At 49.1% G+C, this 17,973-nt stretch overlaps 1 protein-coding gene across 6 annotated transcripts; it reads right to left on the reverse strand.

Annotated features, from left to right (window-relative positions):
- Window positions 1–196: 196 nt before the first annotated feature.
- On the reverse strand, window positions 197–17,116 carry MRPS18A (mitochondrial ribosomal protein S18A). 6 transcript variants are annotated; one of them, XM_030796103.1, is made up of 7 exons: window positions 16,865–17,116; window positions 10,004–10,035; window positions 7,425–7,532; window positions 4,398–4,521; window positions 4,107–4,176; window positions 3,129–3,230; window positions 714–804 (listed from the first exon to the last, which is right to left on the reverse strand). In XM_030796103.1, the coding sequence occupies exons 1-6, from the start codon at window positions 16,974–16,976 to the stop codon at window positions 3,155–3,157; spliced, it is 522 nt and encodes a 173-aa protein (XP_030651963.1). In that variant the 5' UTR covers window positions 16,977–17,116; the 3' UTR covers window positions 714–804; window positions 3,129–3,154. The 6 variants fall into 6 exon arrangements, with proteins under 6 accessions (XP_003266274.1, XP_012351822.1, XP_030651959.1 ...); XM_003266226.3 differs by lacking the exon at window positions 3,129–3,230 and having other exon boundaries at window positions 197–804; XM_012496368.2 differs by lacking the exon at window positions 3,129–3,230 and having other exon boundaries at window positions 197–804; window positions 4,107–4,521; window positions 16,865–17,003.
- Window positions 17,117–17,973: the final 857 nt, after the last annotated feature.

Consider the following 17,973-nt stretch of genomic DNA (forward strand, 5'->3'; position numbering starts at 1 on the left):
TAAACCAAGTGGCAGACGGTTGGAATGTGCTAATGAAAGAGATACTAGACAATGATGGGTGGAAATGGCTGTGGGAGGTGACAACCAGGGCCCCTTTGAGGAACGCAGTTTCTTGGATTCACACGAGAGCGGCAAGTTTGTCAGGTAGCCCACCTTGGCTCCTTGCAGCTCTCCCACAGTAAGGAGCTCACAGCTGTCATGAAGAGGATGGGACCTGTTTGGCCCATGAATTCCTTTCAATTGACTCATTGGCCCCATCACAAGAGATCAGTGACTCAATGCTCAGCACCCAGCTGGAAATGTGCCCAGGACCCCCTGCACTTCCCAAGCAGTGAGCACACACTCACTGGGTAAGCCCACGAACCCAGTTTATGACACTGCATTGGGCAAAACTCCTGTCCCCAGCACTGAGCATGGCCTAAGCCCCACAGCAGCTGGCAAGGGACCCAAGTGCCCTGCCTGCCTCTAGCTCCCAGCATTGCTACTGCTCAGGCCAAGGGTACTGAAGTTAGTCCCACTGTCCCCTGTCCATCCATGTCAGAGGGACCAGGCCATCATGGTGGGGTGGGACAGGAGTATAGTTGTGGCCGAGGGCTTGTGAGTGGGCCTCCCACTCCCCAGCACAGGTACAGGAGGAACTCTGGAAGCACTGCTCTCTGTCAGTGATACAGCTTCCAAGGTGTTCTTGAGTAGCAGACATTGTCCCTCAGGAGGGGTGACCCCACAGGCATGCGCACCCTGTTCCAGCGGGGGCCTTTTTTGTAGATAGGCTTGACGGAGCCAGGAGCCCAGCGCGTCAGGTACCTGTGGAGGGAGAACAAAGAGGTGCCTGTGAGGGCTGGGGGCCCCAAGCTGGAACTGGGAGAGTGGAGCACTACCTCCTCAGGCCAGGCCACGGTTGGGCAAGCAAATCCTTTCACCAGTTTCCCTTTCCTGAAGTGCAGGGATTTTCCTGGGAGTAACTGCTGAGCGTCCTGTAAACAGATGGGCTGGGCTCTTGCTGCCGCAAGCCTGTGTGGCCAGGGTCAGGCAGCCCAGGGCCACGAGCTCCCTTGATCTTTATAACTGTCAATGTTGGTGTGTGTTTGCTGAGCAAAAGGCGGAGAAGAGGCTGCCTGAAGAGCAGATCATTCCTCTCTGGCCTCAGCCATGGGGTGAGAAGAGCTGATATAAGGGCCTGGAGGAACCCATTACTCTTCCCCATTTGGCTCACTCAGCTACCCCAGCCTTCAGGGAACTCCCCAGGGTACCACAACTGGTGTAAGACCCCTGCCCCTCACCCAACCTGTGATGGGAATCAAGGGGTAAGGGCCCGTGGGCACAGCCCTAGCCTAGGAAGCTTCCTGTAAATAGGAGGGGGGTGGGGAAAGATGGCTGCCGCCCATGGACCTTTGGCCTCCTTTGGGGATGGCCAGGGCCCTGATAGTTCCCAGAAAAGTGGCTCATGCCGGCTGGGATTGGGTTTTACTCTGTCCAGAATAAAACTTGGATCCTATCCAGAAAGGCCCATCCTTCATTCTGAAAGCTCAGCCATGACAAAGGCCAGGAATCCTCCCCTGCCTCCATTCTAGGTTGGGGCTCAACCCAGCTGTCTCTAGAGACCGTCAAAGAAAAAGCTTTATTATTTAAAAACTCAATAACCTTAGCTAAAAACTCTTAGATAAAAGAAGTGGAAAAAATGATTGCTGATTTATGCAGTTCAACCGAGCTCCGCTGGACCTTCGTCTTCTGCTGCCAGCCCTGTGTTGAGGGGAAGCTGCGGGAGGTGCTGGCCTGCACTCCAAGTGTGTGCTGGGCAGGAAGGGGAGGGCCTTCCGTGTCTCCCGGAATTGTCACTGCCCCGGCCAGGGTGATGACTGTGAAGGAGGCTAGTTATAGGGACTGCTTTTTTTTTTTGAGGCGAAGTCTTGCTCTGTCGCCCAAGCTGGAGTGCAGTGGCGCGATCTCGGCTCACTGCAACTTCCACCTCCTGGGTTTAAGCAATTCTCCTGCCTCAGCCTCTGGAGTAGCTTGGATTACAGGAGCCCGCCATAACGCGTGGCTAATTTTTGTATTTTTAGTAGAGACGTGGTTTCCCCCTGTTGGCCAGGCTGGTCTTGAACTCCTGACCTCAAGTGATCCACCTGCCTCCCAAAGTGCTGGGATTACAGGTGTGAGGGGACTGCTTTTTCTATGGTCGCTGGTGCTGGGTGACAGAAGAGTAAGGTAAACGGAAGGGACCAGGGATGGCCCCTTTGCTGGCCTCTCCCAGGCTTCAGAGGGGTACATGAAGAGATGGGGTATGGGAGCAGGCTCCCCAGAAGGGTGCTCATTGAGATTTGGGGATGCAGAGGAAAAGCTAGAAAGGTTCTCCAGAGCTACTGCCCTAAAGCTATTCTTTCTCCCATGCCTTGGAGAGGGAAGCTGGGCTTTAGCTGGCCTTGGGCCTGATGCCTGTGCCACATGGAGTGGCCAGCTGGCAGGGGGTGGGCTGGGTGGCCTCCAGCCAGCTCTTTGGGAACACCCCAGCTCTAGCAAGAACCAAGTCTCTTTCCTAAACCAGCCCCTTCCTACCTCTCCTGAAGGGGCAGCAGGAGGAGCGACACAGCAGCAGACAAAGCATGGCTCCACCAGGCCCCAGCAGAGCCTGGGCCCATGCATGGCAGCATTAAACGAGACTCCCCTGCAAGGGAATCCATTTCCTTCGTAGCCTGAACTCCCCCTCCCGCTCAGGGTGGCCTTTTGCAACCGACAAGCCCCCACACATCATCAATCCTGTGTCACGTTAAAGGATGCCGGATGTATGGGAGGGCGCCTGGCCTAGCTTCAAAGGCCTGAGGCAGGATGGATTGTGTCCTCAGGCCTGCTGCTGTCTCTTAAAAAGCCAGAGGGGGTGGGCTCAACCCCCAAATGGTCCATAGCATAGTTAGGAGACATAGGAAGAGGTTAGCATGTCCTACTCCCCAAGAGCTGCTGGCAGATGGCTGAGCTAGCAATGTGGGGGGTGCAGGTAGAGATGGGCACACAGCCAGGGTGCTGGCATGGTATTGGTAAAGGTCCAGCTCTGACTTAGCCTCCAGGGACAGAGAGGCAGGGTACCAGGAAGAAGCCCTGCATTCCCACATCCCACACCCCCTGCAGCCCCCTACCTTCCATGCCTGAGTTCTGGTGGGGATCAGCCTAGGAAGTTTGCTGGGGGCTGAGGTGTTTGCTTTGCGTCAGTCATCTTTGATACCTTACAGAGAGCAATTCTATTAAAAAAGGACAAAAACTGCAATTACTTCTGCACCAACCTAATATGTTCCTCATTCCAGTCTGGGAACCACCAGCTGGACAGGAGGAAAGGGCCATTGGTAGGGGAGAAGAAGAACCCCCCTCAAATCAATTCTACAGACCTGGCTCTACTCTCAACAAGGGGATACTAGAGATCTAAGACTCTGTGAGTGTGCTGATGCCAGAGAGGAGGGAAGAAGAGAACTTGCAATGGGACAGCTGCTTGAATGTCAGACAAGAATCTGCTTCCACTCTACAGGGTCCTGCTTAGACTAGAAGGCAGACAAAGTGATTCCAAGGGCTGCAGGCCATCCTTTCCTTCTCTATATGAACTCAGGGCCTCCTGGGCTGCCACATGGCGCTGTGTAGGTTGTTAACTGTACAACTCTGGGGAGCACTATTTGTGACCTACTCTACATGGATGTTGCCCTGAAGTTGCCCAGTGTGCAACCTGCACAGCTGTATTCAGTGGCACTAACCCAGGAGGCCCTCCCATTTCTAAGGCCTCCTGTCCTCTAATAACCCCAGCACTGGAGAGAGCTAGGATACTGAAAGTTTGTAGTAGTACTGACATCCCCATAGCAACCCAGTGTGATGTCATAAACAGGGGATTAGCACATTCTAATGCCCAATCAGCAGGCCTCTACCCTCCTTGCCCCTTTGCTAAGGGCCCTACAGGGGAGGAAAGAGGCTGAGGTTGGCAAAGAAGGCAACAGAAGAAGCAAAGACTGCAGCAGGGGTGGACTGATGGGGGTGGATGCATAAGCTGGCAGGGAATGGAACAGACAGCCAAGGTGCACCCTAGCTTTCCTGAGCGCAGAACGCTCAGGTTGTTCACACCCAGGCTTGCTTACCGGTTGAGTTGGGGTTTGTTCTTCGGAACAACTCCTTCAGGAAGCCGAGGCCTGTGATTTGGTAATAGACCTGAGTGGGGGGAAGAGGGGATAGTCTTTGCAGCTCCCTCTGCAGCTCCGAGGGGGCCAGAGGGAAAGGCCAAGGGAGCGGGAAGGTTGGCATTGGGTGGTGAGTATAATTAACACTCTGGATATCCACTTTTCTTCCAGGAGGGGCTGAAACATGGGGCAGCTGGGTGGGGAGACAGTGCCTGTAGCCCTCTGCCCCTCTTGGTCCCCAGGGCCTTCTACCTGCTCGGTGGGCCATCTTCACACACTCCTCGATCTTGCGGTGTTCTTCCCGGCATAGGCCTGTGATCTTTCGGGGCAGCATGCCTCCATGAGGCCGGATGAACTGGCTAAGCAGCAGAACATCCTAGTGGAAACCGAAAATAGGGGATGAGGGTCAGCTGGGCTTGCTTTTGATGCTGGGAAGTTAGGGCTTCATGGTCTACAGGGGAGGCTGATGTCTCCTGGGAACCTGGCTGAGATCACTTCCTCCACACAGAGCTGTGCACATGGGTCTGCTACCTTCACCCAACAAAGGTTAATCTCAACTTAGTAAGATTTTCTGTACCCCATTACCAACCCCAAGAGCTCCCAGCTTCTCTATGAGATTTTTTTTTTTTTTTTTTGAGGCAAGGGCTCACTCTGTTGCCCAGGCTGGAGTGCAGTGGTGCTATCTCGGGTCACTGCAATCTCTGCCTCCCAATTTCTTGCTCAAGTGATCCTCCCACCTCAGCCTCCTGAGTAGCTGGGACTACAGGTGCATGCCACCACGCCTGGCTAATTTTTGTAGAGATGGGGTCTTGCTATGTTGCCCAGGCTGGTCTTGAACTCCTGGGCTCAAGCAATCTGCCCGCTTCGGCCTCCCAGAGTTCTGGGGTGGCAGGTGTGTGCCCCTACACCCAGCCTCGTGAGATCATCTTCTGATAGACTAGGTTAGAGAACAGAAACTCTTCAAGAAGCGTCACCAATCTTTTATGTACCTGAAGCATCTTTCTTGGACAAAATGTCTGCTCAGGTAAGGTTAGGAGACATGCCCTATGTTTCCACACAAGAGGAGAAACCTGTAACATTTTAGACCTTAAAGTCTATATACCACAAGCCAGAGTATATGCAAACAGCCCCTCCACCTCCTGCCATTCCCTCTGAAGTGCAAGGAAGGCATAAAAGCCAAGGAGGAAGGAACCAGGGTTGTGAAGTTTAATCTCACATGATCTAGGCCCCCTGTGACCAGATCTGAATGGATTCTTGGGCTTCCTTAGGACCATCACATGCCCACCAGGCTGCTTGGGACAGGTCAAAGGAACAGATAAACAGAGCCAGAATCAAGACAAGGGACCACCTCCCTGCCAGGTCTAAAATGTTGTAATTCCCAGACTGCTTGAGCCCAGCAGTTCGAGACCAGCCTGAGCAACATAGCAAGACCCCGCTGTCATAGAATGGTTTAAGGGGTTAAAGAAAACTCACCATTCCCCTCCCTGCAAGGGCCTGGCATGCCAATCTTAGCAGTCAAGTTCTACAAACCAACTTGCTGCCCTGGCAGGCGCCTTGCTGCAAAACCGCAGATTTGTTTTAATCACTGGACAGTTCCTGAGGGACCCAGGCCTTCAATTCCCACCCCTGTACTTTTCAGAATCTGATGAAAAGAACTTGGATTGTATTAATCCAGGGCTAATCAACTGGGCTGGAGGCCCCAGCCCTCCACCGCAGGCTGCCAAGCAAGCTAACAGCTTTGTGCAGCTCAGGTTAATGGTGCTCTGAGTGGAAAAGGGTAAAAGGAAAAACAGCTTTAGCCTTTACCTCAGACGGGATTAGATTTCTTCTGCTGGAGAGAGCCAAGTATGTTTCCTGGAAAAGGCTGGTAGGAAGAGTGCCCTACCATGGTTGGGCGGGTATGGGGTTTGCTTTTCTATCAGCAGCTGAGGTTCCAAGGATGCCCACAACCCCACTAACTTGCGCATGGTGAGCGGCTGGGAACACTGCCCCTTGCCTGTGTGCTTGCTTTCTGTTACTCCAGGCGGCCATCAGGAGAAGGGCCCCAGGACAGAAAGAACCCCCCCACCCCTCAGGGTGGCCTCAAGCCAAGGCTTCCAGCCCATGAGATTAGTTGGGTCACTCTGTTCAGATCCCACGGGCATGTGGCTTCTCCTGCTCTTATCACCTGACCAGGATCTCTGCCTTTAGTCATCCTATTCCACAAAGGGGCACAGGGACAACCTGCAGGTCAAACTGGCCCAGAGCCTGAATCACCTGAAACCCAAAAATAGGGTGCTTCATGTCACCAGTGAGAGCTCTGAAGAACAAGTAAGAATTTCTCCGGGGCTGTGTCCTTAGTCCCACGCCCTCCCCATCTCTGGGGAGGAGGTTGTGTAGTCATTAGAAGCACGGGCTCTGCCTGGGCTTTCGTCCCTGGAGTTTGTATCCCAGCTCTGATACTGGCTGGGGGATCTGAGGCAAGTTCACAAACGTCTCCATGTCTCAAATTTCCTCATCTGTAAAATGAGGATGAAACTAGTACCTATTTCATAGGGTTATTGTGAAAACTAAGTGAATTAAAACAGGTAAGTACTCAGTGCCCGATAGAGTATGCACTCAATGTTTGCTCTTGTTATTATTCACTACTGTCTTTCTTCCCTGGAAACGACTGCACTAGAAGAGCTTGAGTAATCAGGTATCTTTATAGCTCCAATACAGAACGACAAGGTAATGTGTTCCCAGATCACAGTGAGAACCAAGAGCCTGTTCAAATACACCGTCATCATAAAAGAGCAAAGCCAAACCCAGATCATGATTCCATCCCACAAGAGTACAACCCCTGCGAGCTGAGTTAAGGGCCCTAGTGGTCTGAGGCACAACCAGACCACAAATTCAATCAGTGGCTCTCAACCCTGGCTGCACATTAGAACCACGGGAGAGCACTGAAAAAATGCTCAGGCCCCACCCCGCAGGCTGATTCCGCACCGTGACCTCAGTCTCCTAGGCTACCGAAGATGGTGATGGGTCTTCTTCAGAGGGAGAGCTGTGGTGAATGAGACCACATCTATGAAGTGGCTTCGGAGGACCTGGTGGAGCCCATGCATCATTATTTTTTAAAGCTCCCCAGGTGATTCCAATGTGCAGCCGGGGTTGAGAACAACCGGACAAAATGCTCCCATCTCTGGTGGTTCCATGAAATGCAGCAGTAGCTACAGCGGGGGCATGCTGCTCCAGTTAACCAGGGAATCTGAGAACTTCATGACACACAGAACCGAGTGTCTCTGTACCCAGACTCACGTCATAGTTATACTTGTGCTTCAGGTTCCAACGGCAGATGGGGCACTGGCCAGAGGGGTTAGGAGGATTTGGACTCTCCTTGGGAGTCGCTGTGATACGGCCTTCAACCTAGGAGACAGAGAAAGTGAGCCAGTGTGAAAGACAGGGCCTGCGTGGAGCCACATTATCTTTGCACAAACCCCAAAATGATGGGAATGCTGGTGAAAGTTTACCTTGGGGGTTCTTGTGGGAGTAGCTAAGAGGTTTCTCTGCCTGAACTGTGGTGTTTATTCTGTAGTTACTGTATGCTAGGCCTTGAGATAGCTACAGGGATGTGGTTTGGTGGCCTACAGGGGTAATGGAAACCATCTGAACTTAGTATCAGTGGCAAGAGGGAGAGAGGGGTCTGCTGCATCAATTGAATGCTACCTTTCCTTCCTCAAAAGAGAAAACAAAGGCACCAGAACACTAGACTTTTTCCCCTCCCTGGCTTTTGGGGGAGAGTAATACATGCACATGGTAAAAAGTTTTAAGTGGCACAGGGATATAGAGTCCAAAGAAAGCCTCCCTCCCATCCCACATGTCCTCCTAGCGGGAAACTGCAGTTCCTAGCTTTATCTTACAGAGCTAAGGCTATGCCAATGGGTCTCAACCAGAGGTGATTTTGCTCCCCAGGGGACATGTGGCAATGTCTGGAGACATTTTTAATTGTCATGACTGGGGGAGGGAGTGCTACTGCATCTAGCAGGGATGTTCTAACCATCCTCCAATGCACAGGACAGCCCTCACAACAAAGAATTACTCAGCCCCAAATGCCAGGAATAGCAAGGCTGAAAAAACCCGGGCTGTGCCATATAAGCAGATATGCATGCACTCCTTCTCTCTTTACAAAAGAAAGAAAGAAAAAACCAACACGATACAGATGGGAGGATACATTTCCCTGTCATGCTCCTTGCTTTTATCATTTTGGATGCCACCTTTTAAACCCTGCTGAGGCCAAGTGTGAAATGACCTCCCTATCGCTGCTGTATCCTGTGATACAGCCTTGGAATTACTAAGCGCAATAAACCAACGATCTGGGAATTAGCTCCAATTGCAAGAGGGGAGTTTAGAAAGCCTGGCTGACTGAGGCTGTGGGTTATGAGAGTGAGGCTGGGACGGGTCTGAGAGGCTTTGGGAGGGAAGCAACACTGTCTCCTGGGGGAGAAGTGACACAGGGGAAAGGGGCTGGAAGTACTACTTGGCTGTGCAGAGCACTGCTACCCTCCTTCTGCCATGGCAATCACAACTATGCCAGAAACTGAGATGTTAGAGAAAATTCGCAAGTACATGGTAGGCCTTGGGAAGCAGGTTGCAGTGGGTTGGGGGTTGGGGGGTGGGGCGAGCTGACATTTATTGACTCCCCATTATATGTGTGGCTCAGTGCTAAGAATGGTTCACATATATTAGTTCACTTAACCTCCAGAATCTAGTGAGGTAGGTGTCTGATCTTATTTCATAGGGGAGAGAATAATATCCAGTCAGCCATGGCCATGCCGCTAAAGGCATGGATGGGCTCTTTCCTCCCCTGAGGGCTCTCATAGGCCACAATGCCTCCACATCTATTCTACAAACAGCAGACTCATGCCCCACACGAAAAACGCTCTATATACTCAAAAGTCAGATGTATTTCTCTCCTCCAGCATGGAGTTTATAGAGTGAATGCTTGTTTTGGCTTTGAATCAAGGAGCCTAAAAGGTACCCTAAGGGGATTGGGGAGGGTCCCCTAAAAAGAACTGTTTTGAGGTTAAGTAGTGGAAAGGCAGAGGGAGCATTCTAGGGGGAGACCCAATGGACTTGTCCTGGGAATAAGACTGCCTTGGGGAGGATTGAGCTTGGCTGGCTACCTAAAGGGTTAAATCTCTGGTTGACACGGAAGTTACAGGGGCCTCTAGGAGCTCTGTGCAGTGACTGAGGATTTCTTGGAGGCATAGAAGACCATGTGAAAACAATGTTGTTGTCTTTTAAGGATTATAGGATAATCTAGGCCCCATGACTCCCCAAGGAAGGGAGGTGGGATGGGCCCAGGGAGGGAAAGCGGGGAGTGGGTAGATGAAGTATTGTTCCAACTTTCTTACCAACAGACAAGCCAGGGCGCCAGCTAGTGAGGCCAGGGCCGGGAGAATGTCACTTTTTAAATGCATCATTTAAGGAGCAGTTTAGTCATTCTAGCCAGAAAAGAAAGGAATTGAGGTCCAGGCTCTTGGCTCTGGGTCAACTTACTCTGGCTCTCTAGGCATGCAACAATGCCTTAGTTTCCCCTTTGGGAAACTGATTCAACATCCGCCAAAGAGCTTATCAGCAAAGGCCTCTGAGACCTTGCTACACAAAAGGCCACTTTAATCAAATAGCAGATACCTCAGCCCAGGCACAGCAACTGTTCCTGATTAACCACACTATAGCTCACAGCTTGAAAAATAGTAGGCTGTGGGATTTATGGTCACTGAGGGAGCTGATCCTGGAGCTGGGCGTCCAGTTTGGGCCCCTCCCTCCCTCAGAGGAGCGGCCAGGCAGCTCCAAATGTTAAAGAGGTTATACATGGCCAACTCAATGATACTTACTATAGTTGTCTTCCCTTCTTGGATCTCCACCACTACAGAGATAAAGGGGGAAAAATTAGGTCAGCCATTTAATAAGGAACAGAGAGTTTCAAATAACAGCTCAAATTCTACACATTTGGAAAAAAGCAGCCTTCCGTCTGTACTCTCTCATGGTCTCCACCTGGAACAGAAAGCACGCAGGGTTCACCCCACTAGTGCCAAGGCTCTATGCCCTTGAGGTGGGGTGGGGGCAAGCCCAGGATGCCCAGGTAGCATCACCTCTCTGGTATGGGATTAAGGAGTTTCGCATTGTTTTTGCCTTTCTATGCAAATATTTATCTTGGTTCTATCCAAAGGAATTGGTCAGATCCTGTCCTACAGTGGCTAGCAATAAAAGAGGGTGGGGTAGTGGTATCTAAAAGACCTTCAAAAGTATGCAGGCGGTGTGTGTTCCTGCACAAAGAGAATCAGATAAGAATGGTTTCTGCTCTGAAGAGTTTACAATGTAAGATATAGCACTGAACTAACATTATTCCAGTGGCACCCCAGTGAATGAGCAAAAAGACAAGTTCACTCCTAGAACACATCCTGAGAGTCTTGAGTGAAATCCTCTTCTCCCTGCAGGGTTGCATTTTATTATCTATACTGGAGAGTGTTGATGGATGAGGTAGGAATAAGGAGCATGAAGATATTGAGTCCAAGAAGAATTTCAAGTATTGCCATTCCAAACAGAGAGGGGCACCCTCAGTGCTTTGCCTATCTAGGTGAGGCAGTCAGAAGAGAATCTGATGGCAAGACAATCAGTTGCACACATCTGTCAAGCTGAATACATTTCCTATCTTACCTAACCAAGATGCAGAATGAGCCAATAGCCCACATTCAGCTAATATAATCAAATAGTTCTTGGAGATACTCCCGTGTTGACACAGTTTCTTTAGAAAGATAGAAGCCAGACTGGGTACAGTGGCTCACGCCTGTAATCCCAGCACTTTGGGAGGCTGAGGCGGGAAGAAATACTTGAGCTCAGGAGTTAAGAGACCAGCCTGCGCAATGTGGCAAAATCCTACAAAAATCACTAAAATTAGCCAGGCATGGTGGCATGCACTTGTAATCCTAGCTACTTGGGAAGGTGAGGTGGGAGGACTGCTTGAGCCCAGGAGGTTGAGGCTGCAGCGAGCCATGATCATGCCACCGCATTCCAGCCTGAGGGACAGAGCGAGACCCCATCTCAAAGAAACAAACACCAATGAAAAGAGAAGGGACCATCTAAGGAAAAAGGCAATTGTAACCCAACCAGAGACCCATGGCAGCATCTGTGATCACTGAGCTCTGTGACCAACAGCTAATTAGACACAGACTGCTTGGAATTGTCCCTCATTTGTCTTCTGGGCAACCCATTCATAAAGACTCACTGCTCCAAAACAACCAACCTGAGAGCCTCTCAGTGTCCAACTCCAGACATACAAAGGAATAACAGTGGCTAGAAAAGCCCTGGAGGCTTTCTCCAGAGAACACTGTAGTTACTAATCAATTCAAAGACAACCTAGGTTTTTCCATGTAAAAGAAAATGCGTCACCCCACACACAGATCTACTTGTACAGAACACAGACCAACCCAAGAATGGGATTTGGGTGAGACTCAACGTCGTCCTCAGTCTGGAAGCCAGCACAGCTGCAGAGGGAAGGTCACTGCAATACGTCAATCTGCAGAATCAACCTACAAACGGAGGATGGGGAGAAATGAAGGGAGGCAGGAGGAGGGCACATCCCCAGTCCAGTAGGGGTTCCAGGCACCCTGCAACTTTGCAAATTTGCAATAACCAAGTTGAGAGACAACCTAATCTGAGTAACAAGTAGGGGGGAAGTTTCTAAGAATCCTCAAAGGAAACAAAAGGAGAGACACGTTCTGCTACCACTGGAGTCAGCAGAAGAATAATGCCCTGAAACACAAGTGGATAAACATGTGGTTCCCTGCTTGGTGGAGGCACTTGGGTCCTAACCATGAGGTAAACAAGTCTAACAAAACACACATCACTCCCGGCAAAGCACCAAATCCTGAAGTCATCCCACTGGCCCCTGGAAAACAGATCAAAACCCATGGCAAGCTCCACTGCTCACAAGCTCCCCCTCCACACAGCAACTGTGAGCCAGCGAATCATCTTACTAGAAGCCAGTGGGTAAAACAATAGGCAGATGCTTATCTAACAGAGACAATTTGTCAAACCAGAAGGAATGACCTGAGAACTCACATTGAACTGACATCGATCAGGGTGGTGTCTTAGTGCAGGGTGAGAAGGCCCTGTTGGAGCCTGGTCCTTGAGGCCCTTAGTAGATTTTAAGCCTCTGGAAAGAGGAGATCGGAATCAAAATAGTATTGATTTACAGCGTGCATACAAAAACGTGTCAAAACCAAACAAAACCTGATCCATTTTGTTGCTGGCTACCTCCCTATTCAAGAGAAGTGGGGGTGGCTAAGAAAAGCTGGACTGAGAGATTTAGGCACTAACAGAAAACTTGTTTAGAAAAAGATGGAATCACCCTTGTGTTCTGAGATATGGCAGTATCAAGTAAGCTAAGGGAAGAGATGAAGCAGTTTTCTAAACTAGAACTAAGGGCCAAAATCTTTCCAGATAAGCACTTCTCATACACATGAAATAATCTGTCCCCAATGAGGCAACACATTTGCTGGGCACTTATGGACTATACAGCTTCATTCTACCTACTGTGGAGAATTACAGTAGAATAGGAGCCACAGTCTTTGCCCTAGAGGAGGAAAAGAACTAAACTCTGTATGGGAACTTGACTATAATAAAGTCCATGCCTCGTAAAGAGGTCCTTTGAGTACTTCAGTAAATACTTGCCTAGGATGGAGTCCAAGATAACTGAATTATAATAGTGTGGAACAAATGGCATTGCGGTGAGATTGCAGTGAACGCAAAAGGAGGAGACGGGGTGACACCTATAGTTTCAGCTACTCAGGAGGATCACCTGAGCTAAGGAGTTAGAGGCCAGCCTGGGCAACACAGCAAGACCTTGTCTCTTAAACAACAACAACAAACACGGAAAATGCAAAAAACCTTGATGGCCACATGAACAGACACAGTGAACTGCAGCTGTGTAAGGACCCAACTGCTTAGTAAAAGAGGAAGTGAAAAAAGATGAGGAGTGCAGGGCACTGCTGAAGTGCCCAGAGACCAAGGTCCCTCTTGGAGAGGATCTGTAGAAACCAGGGCCGAAGCAAAGTAGGAAAGACTGGAGTAACTGATGGCTGGGCAGTGGCCCTAATAGTCTTATGTAGGGTCAGGGAGAGGAGTGCCATGTTTAGGATGTGTGCTTGCATTTCTGGCCACTGACAACTTTTCGCAAACACCTTCCTGCCTCAAAGCCCTGCTTCCTCCAGTTCATCTTTAACTCTACCATTAAAGTTTCTGGTTCCCTCATCACCTCCCCCTTTTCTTTCTCTTGGACCCCTGAGGGAACGTCCCTCTGCCCTATGCTTCAGAATGAGTCATCTTACTGCTGCACAAAAATTTCTTCCCACTAGCAGGTTACTCTGGACTGTGTCCCCTGAATTCTTAAAAGACTCCAACTCACTCCTCTCTCAAAGCTTTTATATGGGACTGCCCAACCTGCCAGGCATATCCTTGTCTGAAATGTTAGGTCTTCCAGAAGGCCTTCTTAACTGACTGTGAAAGAGATGAAGCAAATTCCCTTTGGCCTTTACTCACTTCAATATACCTTTCTCTAAGTGTCTGACAGATCATGTCCTAATTTATATAATAATGTTTGTTTTTTTATTTTAAATACATTTCCTTCACAAGGGCTCTAAGAGGGATAAGGGAGGAATGAGATCCAACACAGTCTTTGCTAAATCTGGCAGTGCCAACCATAAAGGCACTAAATGGTCTTTGGCAAGTTAACTGCTAAGAGCTTTCAGGGAAGGAGGGAACAATAAGGGAGGCCCTGCCATGGAATACCAAGATGATGTTACTGGTGGAGAGGGAAGAGGGCTGGCTCTACTTCCAACTCCATCACTTATTAGACATGTGATGCTGGGCAAGCTATTAAACCCCTTGGAACTGCATTTCCTCATTTATAAAAATGAGGACAGTTAATATCCACCTTTAAGGTGTTTTTGAGAAGACTGAATAAATGTATGCGGAAAACCTAGCACAGTATTTGAAGCAGGCACAGTAAGTCACAATTTCTATTTTCGTCCTCCTTCAGTCTTGCTTTTTCCATAATAATCTTTTTTTGGCTTTGTGTATCTCTCTGGTCAAACTTTAAACCAGGCTTTCTCAACAGCAGCAGGACTGCCATTTTGGGCCAGATGGTTCTTAGTTGTGGGGAACTGACTTGTGCATTATGTTTAGCAGCACCCCTCGCCTCTACCCCCCAGATGCCAGTAGTACCAGTTGTGACAACCAAAAATGTCTGCAGACATGGCCAATTGTTGCTGGGGGACAAAATTGCCCCCCGGTTGAAAATCACTGTTTTAGGCTGAAAGTCTTCATAGACAGGAAAATTGGTGCTCAGTCCTCATGAGCTGACTAAAATTATGTATTATTATCTGATACTTTGAAAAGTAGGATGCTTGAATATTTTCAGCAAGAGAACCAGCTTCTTTCCTACAACTTTAAATTCTAGGTGTACAATATTGTTTGGGTGTCACATATACCAGCTGAGACTAGTCAAAATTAGCTATATGTATAATAATTTATGCCTTACAAATAATGGATAGAATAGCAAAAGAAAACGTTTTCATTTACAAGCTTTGAAGACAGGCGATTCTTAAGAATATAGAATATGGTAGTGCCTTCATTTAGAATCACATTAATGCAACCTAACATTTAGATGAAGGACTTCAGAGACCCATTTGATTTACAGTCCACCCTTTTTTCCTTTTTTTAAAGAGGTGGGGGTTCTCACTACGTCGCCCAGGTTAGACTCCAATTTCTGGGCCCAAGTGATCCTCCCACCTTGGCCTCCCAAAGTGCTGGGATTAAGGATATGTACCACTGTACCTGGCTTTCAGTCCATCATTTCACAAACTGTCCAACGGAAAAAATTCTTTAAGTCTAACTTCAAATATTTGTTGTTAAAACAAAACGATTCCTCTTGCCTTTTTTTTCTGGAAGCATAGCAAAGTCTGCCTCAACTTTGAATTTCATAAGAATATGCAAATTGTAGCCAATAGCGTTTGACACTTGGTAGACTCCCCAAAATGGTATGGAGATATGCCTATTTTGCAGCATGGGAACAAATGAAACACCCAAGTGCTCTCTATCATCTGCATGATTTCTTTAGTGTCTTTATTAATGGGTCTACTAATGGATAAGTTAATCAGGCAATATCCAGACCTTTTTTTTTCGAGACGGAGTCTCGCTCTGTCGCCCAGGCTGGAGTGCAGTGGCGCAATCTCGGCTCACTGCAAGCTCCGCCTCCCGGATTCACGCCATTCTCCTGCCTCAGCCTCTCCAAGTAGCTGGGACTACAGGCGCCCGCCACCACGCCCGGCTAATTTTTTGTATTTTTAGTAGAGATGGGGTTTCATCGTGGTCTCGATCTCCTGACCTCGTGATCCGCCCGCCTCGGCCTCCCAAGCTGCTGGGATTACAAGCGTGAGCCACCGCGCCCAGCCCAGACTTTTTTTTCTAGCAAATGCTCCACTTCCCTTACGGGCTAAATTCTTCCAACATACCTGCTATTTCCATTTCTTCATCAACTATCTCTTTCATTTCTCCAAAGCTGGATTCCTTGTTTGCCACTCTATTGAAATTGCTTTTTGAAAGCTACAAAGAGACCTCTTCTGAGATAAATCCAATGGCCCCTTCATTAGGCTGTTCTTTTTAGACTTTTCTGCTCCCTCTGACAACAATGGTCACTCTTTTCCACTGGATATTTCTCAGCTTTCGTTAAAGGATATGCCGCCCAATACTATGCCAGATCCTCAAAAAACCCCACATCTCTTCTTTTGCACATCACTCATCCTTTCCTGCTTCCAGCAGTACACAAAGGAAGGCTATGTCCTAAAAGACCGTTTCACTCTCCGCCAGATTCCATCCTTTTGTGAGCCTGCTCAAGACACATCCTCTTTATGAAAACTTCCAACTGGGTTTGCTGTTTCCAGTAACTGAGTCTCCCTGTACTTCGTCACGTAAAAGGCTAACTTGCATTTATTGGAGTGTGTATATACATAATCTCATTAGAACCAAAGCTTTTCAGAAAAAGGGCTGTATTTTCTGTCTCCAGAATTCCTTCACAGCTTGAAGCATAGCACTTGGCATTCAGTAAACTCTCAGTTGATGCTCGAATCAGGTCGCTTTCCCAGATTAAGAGTAATGAAAAGCTGAACTACCATCCTGCATTTGCCTATGTCCAGCTATTCAATGGCCTTTCCACTGTGGCCTCCCCCTCTCAGGGAGACTAGCGGCCCGGGCAGAGAAAGCCGCCATCAGATCACAGCATTTTGGAAAAGAAAGTGGAAAGGGAGGCTCTGGGAGGGTACCCAGATGGCCTTCCTTCGTGATCCAGAGCCTCTTAATAAAAGAGACTGCGATTCGGAGAACACGGAAGAAGAATTAACATGCAAACCCTTTCCGAAAACTTTTGTGAGCCCTGGGACAGGTTTCTTTTCTGCTCCTGCTAAGTAAGCAGGCTTTTCTCTTCGTCTTCCTCCGCCTCGTGAGGATACTCACAGGGGCAGGAGATCAAGATAAGGCACCAGGGTCTGGAAGGGGCTTTTAAGCACGCCGGGGGAGCCGGTACCGCCAAAGTTTCAGAATCGCACGAAGGAAACGGAGGAAGCGGCGTACCGGGGCTGGCGGAAGCAGTCTCTGCCGCTCTTCTCAATTTCAGGAGGTTGCTGGGACGCATGACTCACCTTCCCTGAACCCGCGAGCTGGAAGCCGAGACCAGCTGGTCGCTGCCGGGCCCGCTAGTAGCCCACGGAGAAGCCGCCCACAGCCGGACACCAGAGCCTTGAGGGCCGACATCTTGAAAAACCTACCCTGACCTCTCGTCCATTTCCGCTTCCGGAACGTAGCGCGCGCCGCCGCAGTGGTGGGGCAGGAACGGCGGGGGCGGGGTTGTAGTTCGTTTATTCCTGTCACATCATTTCTCTCACCTGTCCGCTTTGGGATAAGAAGAGAGGCTTCTGCGTCAAGCCTACATTTCGTGTTAAGGATCTAAGGGAGGTCTTCTAGCTCTTGTCGGCCAATGCCTGCAGGTCTTCAAGGTTGCATTCGTTTCCTGGAAGGCTTCCTTAGGAAAATCGCACGCAACACCCCTACCCTATGTCTTTAAAGCTTTCTCTACACTGCACGTCAGCTGTGGACTTTCAGCTTCTGTGACTGGGGCTAGACCTCTGCAGGAGAGGTTGAAATGGTTAGGAACTCTGGCTCTGGAGTATTGGATATCAGGCAGACCTGGGATAGAATTGATACCACCTTCTTCCCTGACCACTGCCACACTGATCTTTGATTTGCTTATACTTAGACCTCTGTCTAGCCCCAGGGCCTTGGTACAAGCTATTTCCTTTGTCTGCTCTTTAGCTGTCTAGTTAGCTTCTACTTATTTCTTAGAGCTCACCTCAAACCTTATTTCCACAGTTTTGCTTGACTGCCCATTCTCAGCACCAGATGCCTCTCCATCTTAGTTCTTGGGACAATTTCAGTTTTATGTTTGTTTTGTATGTGTCTTCTCACCAGACTGTAAGCTCCATGAAGTCAGGAACATTGTTTTCTGTTGACTCGCACATCTCCAGCACTTAGAATAGTTCCTGACACGTAATAAGAGTACAATATATACTTGTTGAATGAATGAGTAGAATCTATTTTATAGGGCCTAGGGGAGGACTAGACCCTGAAGATTAGATGTGATAAAACATAAGTGATCGGCGGGGTGTGGTGGCTCATGCCTGTAATCCCAGCACTTTGGGAGGCTGAGGCGGGTGGATTACCTGAGGTCACGAGTTCAAGACCAGCCTGACCA

Source organism: Nomascus leucogenys, chromosome 17 (assembly GCF_006542625.1).
Source record: "Nomascus leucogenys isolate Asia chromosome 17, Asia_NLE_v1, whole genome shotgun sequence".
NCBI classification, from domain to species: domain Eukaryota; kingdom Metazoa; phylum Chordata; class Mammalia; order Primates; family Hylobatidae; genus Nomascus; species Nomascus leucogenys.